At 40.4% G+C, this 18,634-nt stretch overlaps 1 protein-coding gene across 1 annotated transcript in view; it reads right to left on the bottom strand.

Moving 5' to 3' along the window:
- Window positions 1-2,726: 2,726 nt before the first annotated feature.
- vegfba (vascular endothelial growth factor Ba) overlaps window positions 2,727-18,634 on the bottom strand; it is a 61,132-nt gene continuing 45,224 nt past the window's right edge. Inside the window, exon 8 of the mRNA XM_057850444.1 lies at window positions 2,727-15,435. Within this exon, the coding sequence (XP_057706427.1) occupies window positions 15,414-15,435 (22 nt within the window). The 3' untranslated portion in view covers window positions 2,727-15,413. The remainder of the gene's footprint in view (window positions 15,436-18,634) is intronic.

Raw genomic sequence — 18,634 nt, 5'->3', positions numbered from 1 at the left:
AAGTCATAAAACTGTCAAGGAAAGCTTACCTTAACATCTGAAATCCATTTTGGTTCAATTGGTACTAGCATTAGGTGTGGTATTAGGTATTTGTGCCAAGATGGAGGCAATTACCGTATTGGCCCGAATATAAGACGGCCCTGATTATAAGACGACCCCCTCTTTTTCAAGACTCAAGTTTAAAAAAATACTTTTTGAACACCAAATTAATTTTTATACAGAAAATAATTACAGTACATCTGAAACAAATGATTATAACAATATATTTGAGAGAAAAAACATGTTATTTTGCCTCATTTACAGGGTGACCCCAAAAAAAGTTTACACTGCCATAATACAACTTAAATGCCATGTTTATTCATCTTAGAATTAGAATTTAATCACAAATCATACATTATTGTAAAGAACATGTACAGTACACTCTATTTTTCAATGTGTCCTCCCTTAAGTGTCACAACAGCCTCCAGGCGCCTGCGGAACGCTTGACAGGTCTTCTTTATGTAGGATGCTGTCATCTTTTCCCAAGATCTAACAATGGACCTCTCCAAGGCTGCCACAGAAGTTTGTGGCTTCTTACAGGCACTGTCCTCCACAGTTGCCCATATGCTATAATCCAGGGGATTGAGATCTGGACTCTGGGTGGCCACATATCACCTTGTCAATCAACTTTTTGGTCCCCACAGATCGGGCACTTCCAGACCCATGTTTTCGTGAGGCTGTTCCAGTATCTTTCAGCTTCTTTTTAACTTTGTAGACTGCACATCTGGATATTCTCAGATTTGCTGCAATCTCAGAAGGTGTCAGACCGGCACGCAGCAATTCAGGTACAGCTAAAGTTTTCTTCATTTTCAGCAGAAGCACAGGAATTGTAGAGACGAGAGATTACCAGCTGCATTGAGTGACCTTAATGAATCATTTAAGCATGACAACCTATTTAGATATGTTTCAATGGCTTTTAAACAAGCAGTCAACTGAGTGTAAACTTTTTTTTGGGTCACCCTGTAAATCTTAGTATCTGAACATTTAAATATGTAAACTAAAGTGCAATCACATTCGTAAATGAATGTTTTCTGGTTTTTGAAATGTAAATAAACCAATCTACTGTGATAAAACAAAATTGCGATAACTGCATTAACCATCAAAGTGAAGTCTAACTGTAACTGTAGTCTTGAAACAAATCTGAATAAGGAAAAACATTGCAATAAAATAATGCAAACTGGTTACACTTGAGAGTAGCTGAGATCGATGTCATGAGTCATGACAGAACATCGATTCAATGACATCTGGCGCCATTTAGTGTCGTGAATGGGTATAACGTCTGGACCAGGAATATAAGACGAGCCCCACTTTTTCAGTCTTATTTCAATGCAAAAAAACACCTTCTTACATTCGGGCCAATACGGTATAAAAAAACAAAAACAGCTCTACACCCTCGCCAGGGTCCTTGAGGGTGCATGGGAATTCGCCCAACCGGTCTACATGTGTTTTGTGGATTTGGAGAAGCCGTTCAACCGTGTCCCTCGGGGAATCTTGGGGGGGTGCTTTAGGGGTACCGGGGTACGGAGAGGGCTGTTCGGTCCCTGTACGGTGTCAGAGTTTGGTCCGCATTGCCGGCAGTAAGTCGAATCCAATCCCAGTGAGGGTTGGACTCTGCCAAGGTTGCCCTTTGTCACTGATTCTGTTCATAACTTTTAGGGACAGAATTTCCAGGTGCAGCCGAAGCGTTGAGGTTGTCCGGTTTGGTGTCCTCAGCATTGCATTTCTGCTTTTTGCAGATGATGTGGTGCTGTTGGCTTCATCAAGTCGGACCTACAACGCTCACTGGAGCGATTCGCAGCAGAGTGTGAAGCAGTTGGGATGAAGATCAGCACCTCCAAATTCGAGACCATGGTCCTCAGTCGGAAAGGGTGGTGTACCCTCTCTGGGTCGGGGATGAGATCCTGCCCTAAGTGGAGGAGTTGAAGTATCCAGGGGCCTTGAAAGGAGCGGGAGATCGACAGGCGGATCGGTGCAGCATCTGCATTGATGCAGACTCTGCACCGGTCCGTAGTGGTGAAGAAGGAGCTGAGCCAAAAGGCGAAGCTCTCGATTTACCAGTTGACCTATGTTCCTACCCTCCACTATGGTCACGAGCTGTGTGTTGTGACCGAAAGAACAACATCGCGGATGCAAGCGGTCGAAATGAGTTTCCTCCGCAGTGTGTCCGGGCCCTTCCATAGAGATAGGGTGCAAAGCTCGGCCATCCGGGAGGGAGTTAGGGTGTCGACATGCTACTCCTTCGCGTTGGGAGAAGCCAGTTGAGGTGGCTCGGGCATCTGGTTCGGATGCCTCCTGGACGCCTCCCTGGAGAGGTGTTATGGGCAATTCACTCCTGTCCCTCGGCTGGCCTGGGAACGCCTTGGGATCCGCCGGAGGAGCTGGCTGAAGTGGCTGGGGAGAGGGAAGTCTGGGCTTCCGTGCAAAAGGTACTGCCTCTGCTACCTGACCCTGGATTACGTGGTAGATGATTGATGGATGGATGAAAAAGCAATTATAAAAAAAAAAAAAATTTTTAAATACAAAATGAGGCATTTGAACACGGAGCATGTCGACTTTTCATGTACACTTTATACTGTACTTGCTCAAGAAATATTCGAAAACAGCAATAAACAACAATACAAATGATCAATAGCTACAGTAATTACAGTTGTGTACTGTATATAATTATGTTGGTTTTAGAAGCGTACAAGTCTGTTAAAAGAGAACATTTGGAGACCTCTATTTTTCTCTACAGTGACGCATGGCTCACTGTCCCTTTCACTCTCAGTCTCCCTCATCTAGCAGCTATATATAGTCATGGAATGATGCCCTTCTATGCAGACAGACAGATAGGTTGGCAGAAGTGCTTCTCTCCTCGCTCCTACATCAATTGCCTACTTCAAAATTAAGAATAATAAGAACATCATTGTGCTTATCAGTTTTATTAACAGCTGGGGTGTAGTTTGCACTTCATCGTACATCTGAGGCCTGACTCGCTTAGATAAGGTAACCAAAATATCTCATTGTAGCTACAACCACAATAATAAACATATGTATGAACTTGACAATGAAATTTCTGCAGAAATCACAGAATGCGGGAGAGCTGAAATACTAGGGAATTGAGTAAATTGTTGAAATTAGGGTTGTTCCGATCACGTTTTTTTGCTCCCGATCCGATCCCGATCGTTTTAGTTTGAGTATCTGCCGTTCCCGATATTTCCCGATCCGATTGCTTTTTTTTTTTTTTTGCTCCCGATTCAATTCCAATCATTCCTGATAATTTTTCCCGATCATATACATTTTGGCAATGCATTAAGAAAAAAATGAATAAAAAGACAAATATATACATTCAACATACAGTACATAAGTACTGTATTTGTTTATTATGACTATAAATCCTCAAAATGGAATTTACATTTTTAACATTCTTTCTGTGAGAGGGATCCACGGATAGAAAGACTTGTAATTCTTAAAGGATAAATGTCACTTTGTATATTGTGACTAAATATTGCCATCTAGTGTGAGCTTTCAGTAAATGATACTGTAGCCATTTAACTGTTCTGCTCAAATGCATGATGGGAAGTGCAACCATGACTGTGTGTCGTGGTACCAATTGATATATCTTCTCTGCGTTGGGAAATAACATAGGGTGTTAAGAAAAAGATCAATTATTACCTTTTACCCCACATTGCTTCCCACAATATTTCTAATCGTTGGGAGAGTGATTGTAAGGGTTTAGCCATTTAAAAAAAGGCTCCAAAGGCTGCCAATATTCACTCTACTCATTCTACGCTGCCTTTTAGCTCTAAATACTGTATGGGTAAAACGCCGCCATTATAGATTGAACGCGACAATGCGTGAGTAGATCGTGCAGCGCATGCGTTAATTGCGTTAAATATTGTAACGTGATAAATGTAAAAAATATTAATTCTCGCCGTTAACGCGATAAATTTGATAACCCTACCTTAAGCTTAAACTAAAGACTCTGGAAGAGTGTAACACATTATGTCTGTAACGTTAAATACAATTAGAAAATGATTTAATCAAAATATACATTATATATTAAAAAAAGGCATGTCCGATATTTTTTTGCCAATTCCGATACTTTGAAAATGACGTGATTGGGCCCGATCAATCGGGATGCCAATCGATTGGGACATCTCTGGTTGAAATGTAGACTTTAAGTTAGAATGTTTTCAATAAATGAGAGTTCCAAGGACAACACCACAACTGACTAAACAGATAATCATATCAAAAAAATATCTAGGTGATTCCCAAGACTTTTGTGAAAATGTTCGATAGACTGGCGAGAGGAAAGTTGAACATTTTGGAAGATGGGTGCCTCATGACCTACAGTCATGTGAAAAAATTAGGACACCCCATTATGTATTCAGTTCTTTATTAAGAAATGTTTACATATCAATGTCTGTTCTTGTTTTTCTATATCTCTCAAAAAGAAAGTGATTTAATTGCAGGTAAAAACCAAAAATTGACGTTGTTTTACTCATTAAACCAAATACAGTGCCCTCCATAATTCTTGGCACCCCTGAACAAAATGTGTTTTTCAGCTTCTAATATTTTTTTTATTCAAATAATATGGGACCTTAATGGAAAAAAAGGAGAAAAATCCAACCTTCAATACGAGTGCATTCATTCAGTGGGGAAAAAATCCCACATAAAGAAAAAAAATATTTGACATAAAATAATGTGTGTCACAATTATTAGCACCCCTGGTGTTAATACTTCGTACAACCCCCTTTTGCCAACAAAACAATGTCTGGGGACTGAGATGGCCATGGGAGGAGCTTGATTTTGTGTCTGGTGAACCATTTCTGTGTAGATTTGGCCATATGTTTAGGGTCATTGTCTTGCTGAAAGACCCAGTGACGACCCATCTTCAGCTTTCAGGCAGAGGGCAACAGATTTTGATTTAAAATGTCCTGGTATTTCGAGGCATTCATGATCCCATGCACCCTAACAAAGTTCCCAGGGCCTTTGGAAGCGAAACAGCCCCACAGCATCACTGACCCACCCCCATACTCACAGTGGGTATGAGGTGCTTTTCAGCATGCGCATCTTTCGTGGCACGCCAGACCCACTTATACCCCTTTCCCACTGAAACTAGTGGCTCAACGCACGTTTTTCCAAGCTGATGCATCCCACTAGCAATTGGCATTTGGCACCTTTCCCATTAACGAAAAAAGCCATGTCATTTTTTTTTTTTTTTTTTTCACCCGTCTAACCCCCACCCCTCCTCAGCCGTGCGTAAGGTGCGTGACGTCACCACGCTAAGATGCGCTTCGACAAGTGCGACCGAATTCATTCAGTTCAAGGAAGTTAACAATGCAAAGCAACATGGAAGCCTCCTTTCCGTTTGTGTTCTCTGTTTTCATGCGTTTTACTGCCCGCAAAATGGTCGAAATGCAGCAAAGGATCAACACTGTGCTTGTGCTGAGGCAACGTAGGCGACGTAAATTTTGGTTTGAAATTGAAAGGAGTCGTGTACGTCATAGGAGGAGGAGAAGAGCCTTTGTTTCGTCTGTTAAGGCTAGTGCTAACGCTGCTACACCGACTGTTCGCCGTATGTGGATCCGGGCTAGAGCACATGGTTTTTGTTTTTTGTTATGACGCATCACGTACTAGCCTACGTCACTACGTAGATTAGGGTGTTGACTGTTGACCCGGGGTTTTGCTTTCACACTGCATGGCGATCAGAGCCGAGGTGATTTTAACGTGGGTCGCTAGGCGGGTTGATTGACACGGGTTGAGGCGGGTCGATGCACCTTTCCCACTGCCACCAAAAGCCGATTGTTAGCGGGTTGACACGGATTTTTTTGGCCAGTGGGAAAAGGGTATTAGAGTGTTTGTTGCCAAAAAGCTCAATCTTGGTCTCACACAAAAATACACACGGTCCCAGTTGAAGCCTGGGACCGTGTGCTTTGGTCAGATGAGACCAAGATCAAGAGCATAAAAGTAGATCTTCAGATATTTTTTTTGTTTCCCTTAATTATATATAAAAAACATTTAAAAACAGCATTGCATGTTTACTTGGGTTATTTTTTATCTTTGTTATCTGAAAAGAGGGCAATACTTTTTCATGAAACTATCTGCCCTGTGATAGATTAGCAACCACTGAATTCTAAACAATCAGTAAAAGAAAATAAGCAAGTACAAAATAACATAGCTCATGTACATACAAAAAAATGAAGTTAGACTATTTCGCTTATGTCCACATTGACAGTGAGTTTGTCCTCGAGCTGATTCTGACTCAGCAGAACCGATAAGAGCAGGCGAGGGAACAATATTGTGTCTCAAAACAGACACGCATACTCACTTCTGTCACCAAACCCCAGGGTGGCTGCGTCATGAAAATAATCCTGTTTGCCTACCATTACTGTAAAACGAGACAAACACCACAACTCTGTATGAAAAATAAGACGTTTCCTTTAATAACATCTGTAACATGATGGTTGTATCACTTCCAATACATTGAATGCAGTTTACTGTACACTCGTAAGTGTTGTGGACACAAAGTTGATTATTTCGACGAGTACAACATAAACCTGTATTGTTCTTCTACGAGGACGTCATTAAAGGGCACAAATGGTGTAGCAGCAAAAAAGGGTTGTAGAGGCTACATGAGTACAATGTATCTGCAGCGGCGATCACAACACATTTGTCTAAGGCAGTGGTTCTCAAACTGGGGTTGCGAGGACCTTCAAGGGTCTGCGAACTTTCGTTAAGGGTCACAAAATATTTCACGTATCATTAGTGAAAGGGCATTACATATGAAATTATGCTTCATTTTGGACATTTGCCAGCAGAAAATAAAACAAATAGCAATAAACAAAAAGCAATTAATTTGAAAAAAACAAAAAACAAAAAAAAACACAAAACCAATGAGACACTTAAGACAACAGCAACAATAGTTAAAGGGAACCTCGGACTTTAAGACTTGTAGGCTCTAATAAGCCATAATTGCTCTCTTTTACTAAAATATGTTATTAGTAGGGCTGTCAAAATTAGCGCGTTAACGGGCGATAATTAATTTTTTAAATTAATCACGTTAAAATATTTGACGCAATTAACGCACATGCCCCGCTCAAACACATTAAAATGACAGCACAGTGCAATGCCAACTTGTTACTTGTGTTTTTTGGAGTTTTGTCGCCCTCTGCTGGCGCTTCGGTGCGACTGATTTTATGGGCTGAAGCACCCATGAGCATTGTGTAATTATTGACATCAAGAATGGCGGGCTACTAGTTTATTTTTTGAATTTTTTTGAAAATTTTACAAATTTTATTAAAACGAAAACATTAAGAGGGGTTCTAATATAAAATTTGTACTAACATTTATCTTTTAAGAACTACAAGTCTTTCTATCCATGGATCGCTTTAACAGAATGTTAATAATGTTAATGCCATCTTGTTGATTTATTGTTATAATAAACAAATACAGTACTTGCATATATCCATCTTGTGTCTTATTTTTCCATTCCAACGATAATTTACAGAAAAATATGGCATATTTTATAGATGGTTTGAATTGCGATTAATTACGATTAATTAATTTTTAAACTGTAATTAACTCGATTAAAAATTTTAATCGTTTGACAGCCCTAGTTATTAGAAACACATAGAATATTCTTCAATATGCTTCAAACTTTGCGCCCTAAGTCCATCGCAGATTTTTATTTTCCCATTTAAAAAAAAAAAAAAGTATTTTATTTAAAAATGTTCAGCTATATGCATGTAAATATGTACAAATTATTGTTTTCTTTTATAAATATCTCATATCATAATTATTACATTTGCAGTGCTTAAAAACCATTCATTAAAACATACATAAACATATAAGGGATTTGTTTGTTTGTTTTTTTGTTTGTTTTTTTTTTAATTACAGTTTGGGAAAAAATTGAAAAAAACATGTCTTATATGTATCTCTTTCCAATGCTATTAAATCTGAAGGAATTGAACACACTCTCCCCAAAAACTATATATATTTTTTAATTGAAATAAGCTCTGCCTCTAAGCAGCGGATTTTTCAATTTCTGGGGGTGACGTCCCCATTAACCATGAAAAACGAGGGATCACTGTACACAAACAGCCGAGTGTCAGAACCGTTATCAGGAGATAAAAAATGGTATCAGTGTAAAACACAATTATATACATGTTTTTGCTTTAGGTAAAAATTTCACTATGGGCAACTTTTCATTTCTTATAGCATTATATTTTTATCGCGCTTTATTTGTAAAGCGCTTTTCATACCACTTTAAAGTGCATGTGACACCATTAAAAAATCTTAAATAGCATTATTATTGGAATTGAAATCTTATTTTGAGACGATTTGACTATACACAACAATTTCGCAAAGCGCAGATGACGAGAAATGAGTCTTTAAATCTGCAATTTAGCTCCCCCTTTCATTATAGCACTCTGGCGCCTCCATCTGGGTGATGACATCAGAGAATGAGCTATTTCAGCGGATTTAGCATTGAGCCCAATGGAGGAGGAAGCGTTTTACAGCGATTCTGGTTCAGGTGTGGATTTTTCGAACAATGTTGTTTATCCAGAGGAAGTATGTGACGTACAGTCATATACTGTATGTTTGAGTCGTATTTGGAAGAGGAAGATTCAGAATGAGAAAAAGGTAACAGAGAGCAGACTACAAAAGATCATCATTGTTTTTACCTCTCTACTCCAATATTTTTACACGATATTCTTTGTATCCAAGTATTTTTCCCCAATTGCTAAATAAATTGTATGGCATGACATATAATAGTCTTGTGCTAAATGGAATATGAAATATCAAAAATGCATTTATTCAGTATGACAGGGCTAAATTATTGCATTATTGGTCAAAACTGCAGTCTTCTTAAACCTCCCGAATGGTATTTTATGCCACCGGAGTTAGTCCGGCCCTTGTCATTTCCCTGCGGGGACTCGGAGACTAACAGCTACGCTACATGCTAACCCGAACCGAGGGGCTCTTGCAAGTCTCTTCCTCGCCTTTCGAACATGAAAAACCCCACAAAACTACCCTGACTCATGTCACACACGGCAGCAGGGGTCATTGCCTTCACCGATCGGCCAGCCCCCGGCGGCGACCAAGTTTCGGCTCATCGTTCCCCTGCAGCAGCGCCGGCGGGCAGGCAGTGCTCGTCGCAAGGGACGTAGCAGGGGAATGAACGCCAAAAATGGTGTATTCTTGGTGGACAAACCGGCTGAAGTTGGAGCGCGTGGCTGCCCGAGTCCAAGCTGAGTAAAGCGTTTTCTAGGCGGGCACGTGAAGATGGCCGATAGGGGTGGAAGTCTCGACACAATGGAGAACCGGAGATGAGAGCACGTGTCAACCCGAGCACGGGCGCTCCCGCCTACATCGGTTGTCAGACTTGTTTTGCCCACTCTTCATGGTGAACAGGATCTTTTCGAAACCCACAAAGACTCACACCACTCTCCCTGGTGTAGCAACAAAAGCCAGAAGCACATTGGGCTGGCGTGACGCAAAAATAAACGAATTAATCCGCAAAATCAGCTGAATACGCAGTCCTTTGCCATACAATAGCATGGCTGTATAGTGAAGATGATGTCACCCGTTAATGTCACATCCACAGCCTTTTTCCTCATTGTGAGAAGACCGTGGCTGGAAGTCTCTCATTTTCGTAGCGCGGGATTAAAGAAAATTGAATAAATATATCGATCGCTTCTGCACAGAGGCGTAGCAATGGTCCCCGGGGGCCCCAGGCAACAAGCAACATGGGGCCCTTCGAGCCTGTGCAAGTAAGGGGGACAGTTGGACTTGGAGCAATAGCGTATTTAATGAAAGTATAATAACGCCTCAGTCTCATAGAGCGCTTTTTAGGACACTCAAAACGCCCGGCTTCTACTACATTAGGACATAAAACTACAGTAACATAGTACACTCACCGCTGTCTTGCTTCCTTTTCTCCTCTTCTGCTTTTTTTTCTTTTTTTTAATCGCTTCCAGAAGGATATCTTCTCTTCATTTTGGATATACACCTATAAAAAAAAGCCAAATGGCTGCTCACTCTCACTCTGAGTCACGTGAGGGAGGCGGGGGGGAGTGTAGGGAGTTCCCTTCAGCGAACTCAGAGACAAGGCTTTCACTGGCACTGTTGCACTTGCCACTGCGACAGTGCAGTAAAACTGGATGTGCTAAATCTGTTGGCCCTCTGGGGCCCCCTGCTGGCTGGGGGCCCTAGGCAATTGCCTGGTTTGCCTAATGGGACGCAACGCCTCTGCTTCTGCACACATCCAAGTGGTCCATTTCATTCAGGAGCTCAAAATACCGCGTGTCATATGAAATAAACATGCTTTTTTTGTGTGTCATAGGCACTTTAAATGCCAATATCTAACCTCTTTATATTTAATCAGTCATGTTAAAGTTAGCTATGTCCAATTGGTGTTATGATTATGGGAGAGGGAGCCCTTCAGAGTTCCCCGGACCAGAAAAGTTTGAGAACCCCTGCTCTAAAGAATGCACTATGTCACTGACACGAGGTTATAAGACGTCATATACTTTTAGTAATACTTGTCACTACATATGACATAAGGATCTTTACAGTCAAATGTGCAGATACAAAGCACAGAAATACAGACATTATTAGATTCGATGAAGCTATTGTGTTGCTTGGATGTCTAAAGCATTCTTTCCTGCTTGGATTTAGTATTAAAAAACATTTATAAACATGAATTAGTAGCATCCAGACCTCGTAATGCCCTGACCCCCGCTAGCTTTCCTGAGAGCTCGGCACCTCATCTGCTTTCACTGGAATGTTTTTGTTGTGTGTGGTTTTTCTGCAAGGATAGCATTTGCTGTATTGTATGTGCTTTTTGCAACAAAGCAATCTGGATGAACGGATGTCAAACTGTATAGGGAAAAAAAAAATGGGGAAAATACAGCTAAAACTTTTTAATGACTTAAGATTTTTTTTATACAAAAGTGTAAGGTATATAAAAGTGTAGTGTCTAAGATGCTATAGTTAAAATAAAGCAAGGATAAAAGTTGTGTCTCATTCTGGCGATTCAGGGCACAAACATCTCAAATATTTGTAAAATTAATGAATTGAATATGGAAGATGTTGAGCTCCTCAAAAAACAACCTGCGTCAAATAATCACACAGCAATTTTATAGCAATATCCTTAAAAAATAATATTTCATGCACTTATTTGACTCAAAAACGAGTAGTTTTGGCCACAAATTTAGCACTGCGTGTTCATATTATTTCTATATTGTGACCACAATAAAAAACAAGTCCTCTCACTTAAGAAAAAAATTCCACTGAGCAGACATTTCTGAACACCATGTAGTTATTGCTAAAAAGTATGTCAGAAACACCTCAGAAAAAGATAGCAGATACATGGAACAACAATCTTGTAATACTCGTTCATGAATGTCTTGTGACAAAGAGGTAGTGATCTCATTGATTGACATATTCACTTGAACATAAGAGTTTTAAATATGCAAATTATTATACAGCGTAGTTTTTTTCATTCATATATGGTGGAGTGCACACGAAAACTGAGGAAGGCCTTTCAATGCTTCCAAAAAACTACCGTAATTTTTGGATTATAAGGCGCCACCCACCAAATTTGACAGAAAAACAGCATTTGTTCATAGATAAGCCACACCGGACAATAAGCCGCAACTGTCCTCCCTGTATTATGGAATATTCACAACAAAAGATATTAACCGGTAACAGTTTATTGGACAGCGGCATCATACAACTGTCATAAGACCAAATGAACCACCATGAAGCTTTGAACCAATTGTCTGCAAAGCTTCATTGCTTCAAGAAGCTTTATTTGGCCATCACTTGTCCCTTGGGGGAGACAGTCAACCTCTGCAGCCACCTGCTGTCAACACTGTTGTCGTCAAACATGCTTCCTAGCATGCACTGCAGTGCTACAGATATAAATAACAATCAAAAGTCATGTTATGTGCTAATTATTTCTTCAGTTATTGTTCCAGTTGTTTCATTAATTGCTAGTTATGGTATTTGGTAACACTTTATTTGACAGTGGCGCCACAAGACTGTCATTAAACAATCATAATTTTGACATGACGCTGTCATGAGCATTAATTAATGTTTATAACAGATGCCATTTAGTGTTATCCGGCAACTTAACTCACTTTTGAATGGATGATGTAAGATCCGAGCTGGACATAAATGGAGTTAGTGACATAATTTGCCAGTTGACACTTAATGGCATCTGTCATAAGCATTCAATAATCCCCATGATAGTGTCATGTCATATTTATGACAGTCTTATGACGCGGCTGTCAAACAAAGTGTTACCTATTAACCCTTAGATGCATAAGTGGGTCAAAAATGATCCGGTGAGGTTGTTTTCTTGAAATATCTTCGGAATGAAAAATTTTTATCAGTTCATATTCCAGGTATTCCTCAAGAAACATGTTTTTGATATAATGCCATTCAAATTTTTGATGAAGTTTTCATACATTTGAAAAAAATTGTCATTTTTGTATTACTACCCTAAGCTTCCACAAGTGGGTCAAAAATGACCCACATGCATTTTCTATGGAATCCAATGGGAATCTTTCATTCTTCTCAACTTTGGCTGTCAGGAATAAATTTACCGTGGACTAGGTATGTAAAAAGTGACATCCCTTAAGAAGATTATTTTACACAGCAAAAGCTGATACGTGTACTGTAAGTATTATGTCCATATAGTATTTTGCGTGTGTCTTTCATGACTCTATTATTATTTATCAACAAATTAACATACTTCATAACTAGCTAGCTAACTAAGGCTAGGTTCATACCGCAGGTCCTAAAGCACAATTCCGATTTTTGTCATATCTGTTTTTTTGGCGTACCCGTTCAGACTGCCTTTGTCCATTGAGCCTGTTCAAGTATCACACATGCGCGCTAATTCGCAGTCCGAGGAGCGCTGAGCAAACTGGCCCGCATGCACAGGAGCATTGGAGCAGAGAGAAAACTGAGCATTGTCAGGCTTATTCTCAACCCATTTTATTTTTTTATGACTGTTGTCAAGCCCGCTCCTTCCCCAAAAGCCGCGTTCAAGCTAGGCGCTAATGCTAATGCACAGCTGCACCGCTACCGTAGCACCCGGTCTCTTTCGCTCTTTGCTGATGTTAATTGCTGCATGAATTCCAATTTTGGGGACTTGACAGTTCGTACCGCAGCCACATTCTGGAAAAATGTGGCCCGGAGGGGAAGTTAACCACATACGAATGAGAATTTGAAAATGGTCCACTTTTATGCGACTTTTCCCGTTCAGTCGAGTCAGAAAAACACGAAAAAATCGGATTTGTGCTAGAGTTACAGCTGAAATGGTCCTACAGATGTTGGATGATGGCGAGGCAGTGACAGGGTTGGACTCAAGTGTCCGAAATTTCTGATGATGAGGACCCAGACTATTGTCCAGGTGGCAGTGGCAGTTGTCCACCTGGAAATCCAACTGAACAGGATCAATCTGACTCATAAGATTCCACTTATGTGTCCTCTGAAGAAGAAAGTGTCAAAATCATTGCCAACAGAATGAGGTGGTAGGGCTCTTACTAGAGAGAATTACCTCCCACCCAGGGCAGAACACAGAGCCACAATATCCTCAGAAATTGGTCAGTGCCTCCACAAGGGCTTAGCACCGCTGTCTCACCAAAAAGATGCATGGGAGCTCTTCATCATTGATGATAAAATACAAGGAAGGATGAAGTCGATTGCTGTTCTGTTTTTTTGTTGTTGTTGTTTTTTTTCTTCTCACCAAAATGTTAATTGAATCATAAAGATATTTCAAGCATGAAATCATTCTTGTGTGGCCTTAAATATCATACTAATTAATATACAAGTGATTATTCTTCAGCAAAATGGCATAAAAACATATTGTTTCTAATATGGGTCCTTTTTGACCCACTTATGGAAGAGTGCAGGGTCCAGTAACTTGTGCATCAAAGGGTTAACACAAACAAATCAACAAATAAGCCGCACTGGGCTATAAGCCGCAGGATTCAAAATGAAGAATAAAAAGTAGCGGCTTATTGTCCGAAAATTACGGTAAATAAAAACGGTTTCGTCTCTGTGACAGAGCCAATTTTTTTGGTCCTTAACCCTTTCATGCATGAATTATGCTTTTTTCCCCCCTCATATTTTTTAATGACTCTGATGTTTTACCCTTGTGTCAATAACGGCTCCGGATTTTGACGTGTGAAATCACTTCGCCCCCGGCTTTAGCCCGTCACATTGACTAACAATACATTTGAGGCCTCCTTCGTTCTTTTTATGCCAATTAACATCCCTAAACAGTGGTCTGCTAACCCCCAAACAAGTCACGTTCTCGCCTTTTCCTTTCACAGTTTTTTTTTGTGTGTGGACGATTAACACTTTATAATGTATAGCAAACGTATACTCCCATTTTGCGTTGGTGAGACGTATCCACGTTTGGCCCACCCGGCGTGACTCTTTATTCGGACGGATTAAGTGTGAACACAAGACATTCAAGAAACGTGATAGAATTGGAATAACGTATATAAATTGAGGCTTGTGTATTAAAATAGTTCACGGCAAATACAGAAAAGAAAAAAAAAATATGGCTACCTGCTCTCATTTCACATTGCTTGTGTGTGTGTGTGCTTTTTGCACTGCTGCTTTAACTGGGAATGCGTGCGTGTATGTGTGCAAAGCAGTGGACAGACGCCAGACCTCATTATTGTCATTCTTCTCACTGCCTAAAAGCGAGGCGAAAAGCGGCCGCTTTCAATCCGACGGAAAAGACAAGGGACAAAAGGGCCCAAATTAAAACAAATGCGGCAAAAGGCTCGCCCGTGCTCATGTGCTTTAGGGGGGATAACCCATCTGGGGTCTTTCAGAGCCAGACCACACAGATACATTCAGCACCATTATAGGTCCACATACACACACAGGCCGTGCCATTGCATGTGCGTATCCTATGTCCCGTCCGGCATGTCTGAGTGTGTTTGCACCTTTTATCTGATTGCAGTTTTTTTTTTTTTAATCCTCCACACAAGCACTGGCCTCGACGTGAACCTGGAAAAATCCGTCTCTGTGTTTCAAGAGGTCCACTTCATCCATGATACTCCCGCTGGTGTGCATACAACTGCAAAGTCAATGTCCACTTGGGAATGTTTGTTCATAAATCATAAATCAGCGCCGTGGTCAGTGCGCTCGTGCGAGGTGTTTAGTGACTGGACGTGTCTGTGCACATAATGTACTGTACATGTGGAGACACACACATACACACACACACACGTATGATACATGTACAGTGCTACAGTGGTGGCTTAACTAGAAAACGCTAGTACAGGCTGTGTGCTAATAATACTTCCTTTGGGCGGGTTCAGGTGGAGAGGATGAAGTGAAAGAGGGGAAACGCGTCAAGTCTTCACGGCGTCACACCTGAAAGTGAATGCAGAAAACAATAAACTTAATCTGGGGTGGGAGCCCCTTCAGTTCAAATGGATTGGACGCCTATAGCTGTCATTGGCAGCCAATTAGATAAAAGAGTGATGTAATTGGACCTTGATGTTTGAATGGGTTGAATAGCAATAATTGGCTCTCTGGACTATGGAGGACCAGGAGTGTCAAAATTAAATAGATACAGTGGGGTAAATAAGTATTTAGTCAACCACCAATTGTGCAAGTTCTCCTAATTGAAAAGCTGAGAGAGGCCTGTAATTGTCAACATGGGTAAACCTCAACTATGAGAGACAGAATGTGGAAAAAAAAAAACAGAAAATCACATTGTTTGATTTTTAAAGAATTTATTTCCAAATTAGAGTGGACAATAAGTATTTGGTCACCTACAAACAAGCAAGATTTCTGGCTGTCAAAGAGGTCTAACTTCTTCTAACGAGGTCTAACGAGGCTCCACTCGTTACCTGTATTAATGGCACCTGTTTTAACTCATTATCGGTATAAAAGACACCTGTCTACAACTTCAGTCAGTCACACTCCAAACTCCACTATGGCCAAGACTAAAAAGCTGTCGAAGGACACCAGAGACAAAACTGTAGACCTGCACCAGGCTGGGAAGACTGAATCTGCAATAGGTAAAACGCTTGGTGTAAAGAAATCAACTGTGGGAGCAATTATTAGAAAATGGAAGACATACAAGGGGCTCCATGCAAGATCTCACCCCGTGGCGTCAAAATAATAACAAAAACGGTGAACAAAAATCCCTGAACCACACGGGAGGACCTGGTGAATGACCTACAGAGAGCTAGGACCACAGTAACAAAGGCTACTATCAGTAACACAATGCGCCGCCAGGGACTCAAATCCTGCACTGCCAGACGTGTCCCCCTGCTGACGCCAGTACACGTCCAGGCCCGTCTGCGGTTCACTAGAGAGTATTTGGATGATCCAGAAGAGGACTGGGTGAATGTGTTATGGTCAGATGAAACCAAAATAGAACTTTTTGGTAGAAACACAGGTTGTCGTGTATGGAGGAGAAAGAATACTGAATTGCATCCGAAGAACACCATACCCACTGTGAAGCATGGGGATGGAAACATCATGCTTTGGGGCTGTTTTTCTTCAAAGGGACCAGGACGACTGATCTGTGTAAAGGAAAGAATGAAGAGGGCCCTGTATCTCCTTCCATCACCAAGGGCATTGAAGATGAGACATGGGTCTTTTAGCATGACAATGACACACAGCCAGGGCAACACAGGAGTGGCTTCGTAAGAAGCATTTCAAGGTCCTGGAGTGGCCTAGCCAGTCTCCAGATCTCAACCCCTTAGAAAATCTGTGGAGGGAGTTGAAAGTCCGTATTGCCCAATGACAGCCCCATAACATCACTGCTCTTGAGGAGATCTGCATTGAGGAATGGGCAAAATAACAGCAACAGTGTGTGAAAAGCTTGTGAAGAGTCACAGAAAACGTTTGGCCTCCGTTATTGCCAACAAAGGGTACATAACAAAGTATTGAGATGAACTTTTGGTATTGACCAAATACTTATTTTCCACTCTAATTTGGAAATAAATTCTTTAAAAATCAAAAAATGTGCTTTTCTGTTTTTTTTTTTCACATTCTGTCTCTCATGGTTGAGATTTACCCATGTTGACAATTACAGGCCTCTCTAATCTTTTCAAGTAGGAGAACTTGCACAATTGGTGGTTGACTAAATACTTATTTGCCCCACTGTATATAAGCACTTATTAAACATTGTAAAGATGATAACTAAATAACTAAAAAGCTTCTCGCCACAATGTTTAACCCCATCAGACACGCTTTTTTCCTGGGCAAAACAAAAAAAAAATCTTCGTTGATTTTTACACTGCTCATACACGGGAACAAAGTCCAATTTTTGGGTCGGGGACATTTCATGGTTTTATTGGTTATTTTTAATGTTCATCTTAATGTGTATTTTGTTAGAAATGAGCACTTACGTTTGCCTTTTTAAAGTTGCGTTTTGTCTCGGCCATTTTCAAAGAGCCAAAAATAGCAAAGAGGGTGTGCTAAACCTCATGATTTGATTTTGATGGGCAAAGTTTCGTCCAATCAGTGTATTGGTTTAGAGACGCGAATGCGTCATGTCCTTCAGCAGCATGCTCAGGTCTGAAGGGGTTAAATAATACCAAAAATGGATTGGGGTCATATCCAAAGTAAAAAAAACAAAAAAACAGCACTTCAATCAGCGGCATTTACATGTCAATGGTGCAGTCGTCGATGGCCAACAGTGGGAGGGTAAAGCTACTTTGGTTTAGTTTATTATGAAAAGGACTACCAATTGTGGCATGAAGTGAAGTGAAATCTATCTAATTCAGTAATGTACCATCTGACATGATAGTTTGACTTGAACTCAAATATCACTGCATTTTAGTAGGGCTAGTCATAGACTTCATAATGATATTGATGGGACACATTACCCAGACACTGCGGCACGCCTTCAAGTAGGGGGCCCTCCCACACTCCGCTTCAATCGGTCGAAGTTGGTCGCAGTTATTCTCAAACACATGCAGTGATCCAACGCCGGATTTAGGTTGAAAAAGTACGACAGCTGTACCGCATACAAACAGGAAGGATTGTCTCAGGAGTGATTTGTTCGAGGATTCAAGGTAATTATTATATTTTTCATACCATGCAAGCATTTTGAAACGTGAAAAAAAATCAATGGGAGAAATTAACCGCTACTGCATTGACGTCATTATTTGCAATATTTACGTAAAATAAATGCTAACTGCCCAGTTTTTTGCTTTTAAACAATAAGCGAGACTGTTTTACGTCCATATCTATAAAGAATTCAGGCATTTAAGCATTTATTCACAAGAATTTTCTACATAAAAAGCTCTTTGTGGTGATAAAGCGGCGCCACAGTGGCTCAAAGACTAGCAGCACAATCAACATATTTACGTAAACTAAATGCAAACTGCCCGTTTTTTTTTTTTTTTTTTGCTTTTAACCAAGAATCGAGACTTTTACATCCATAACTATAAAGAATTCAGGGATTTAAGCATTTATTCACAATAATTTTCGACATAAAAAGTTCTTTGTGGTGATAAGGCGACACCACAGTGGCTTAAGGACTAGCAGCACATTCGACATATTGACGTAAACTAAATGCTAACTGCCCGTTTTTTTTTTTTTTTTTTTT

Source organism: Corythoichthys intestinalis, chromosome 11, assembly GCF_030265065.1.
Source record: "Corythoichthys intestinalis isolate RoL2023-P3 chromosome 11, ASM3026506v1, whole genome shotgun sequence".
Classification (NCBI taxonomy): Eukaryota; Metazoa; Chordata; class Actinopteri; order Syngnathiformes; family Syngnathidae; genus Corythoichthys; species Corythoichthys intestinalis.
This window is presented reverse-complemented; position numbering and strand designations above follow the sequence as displayed.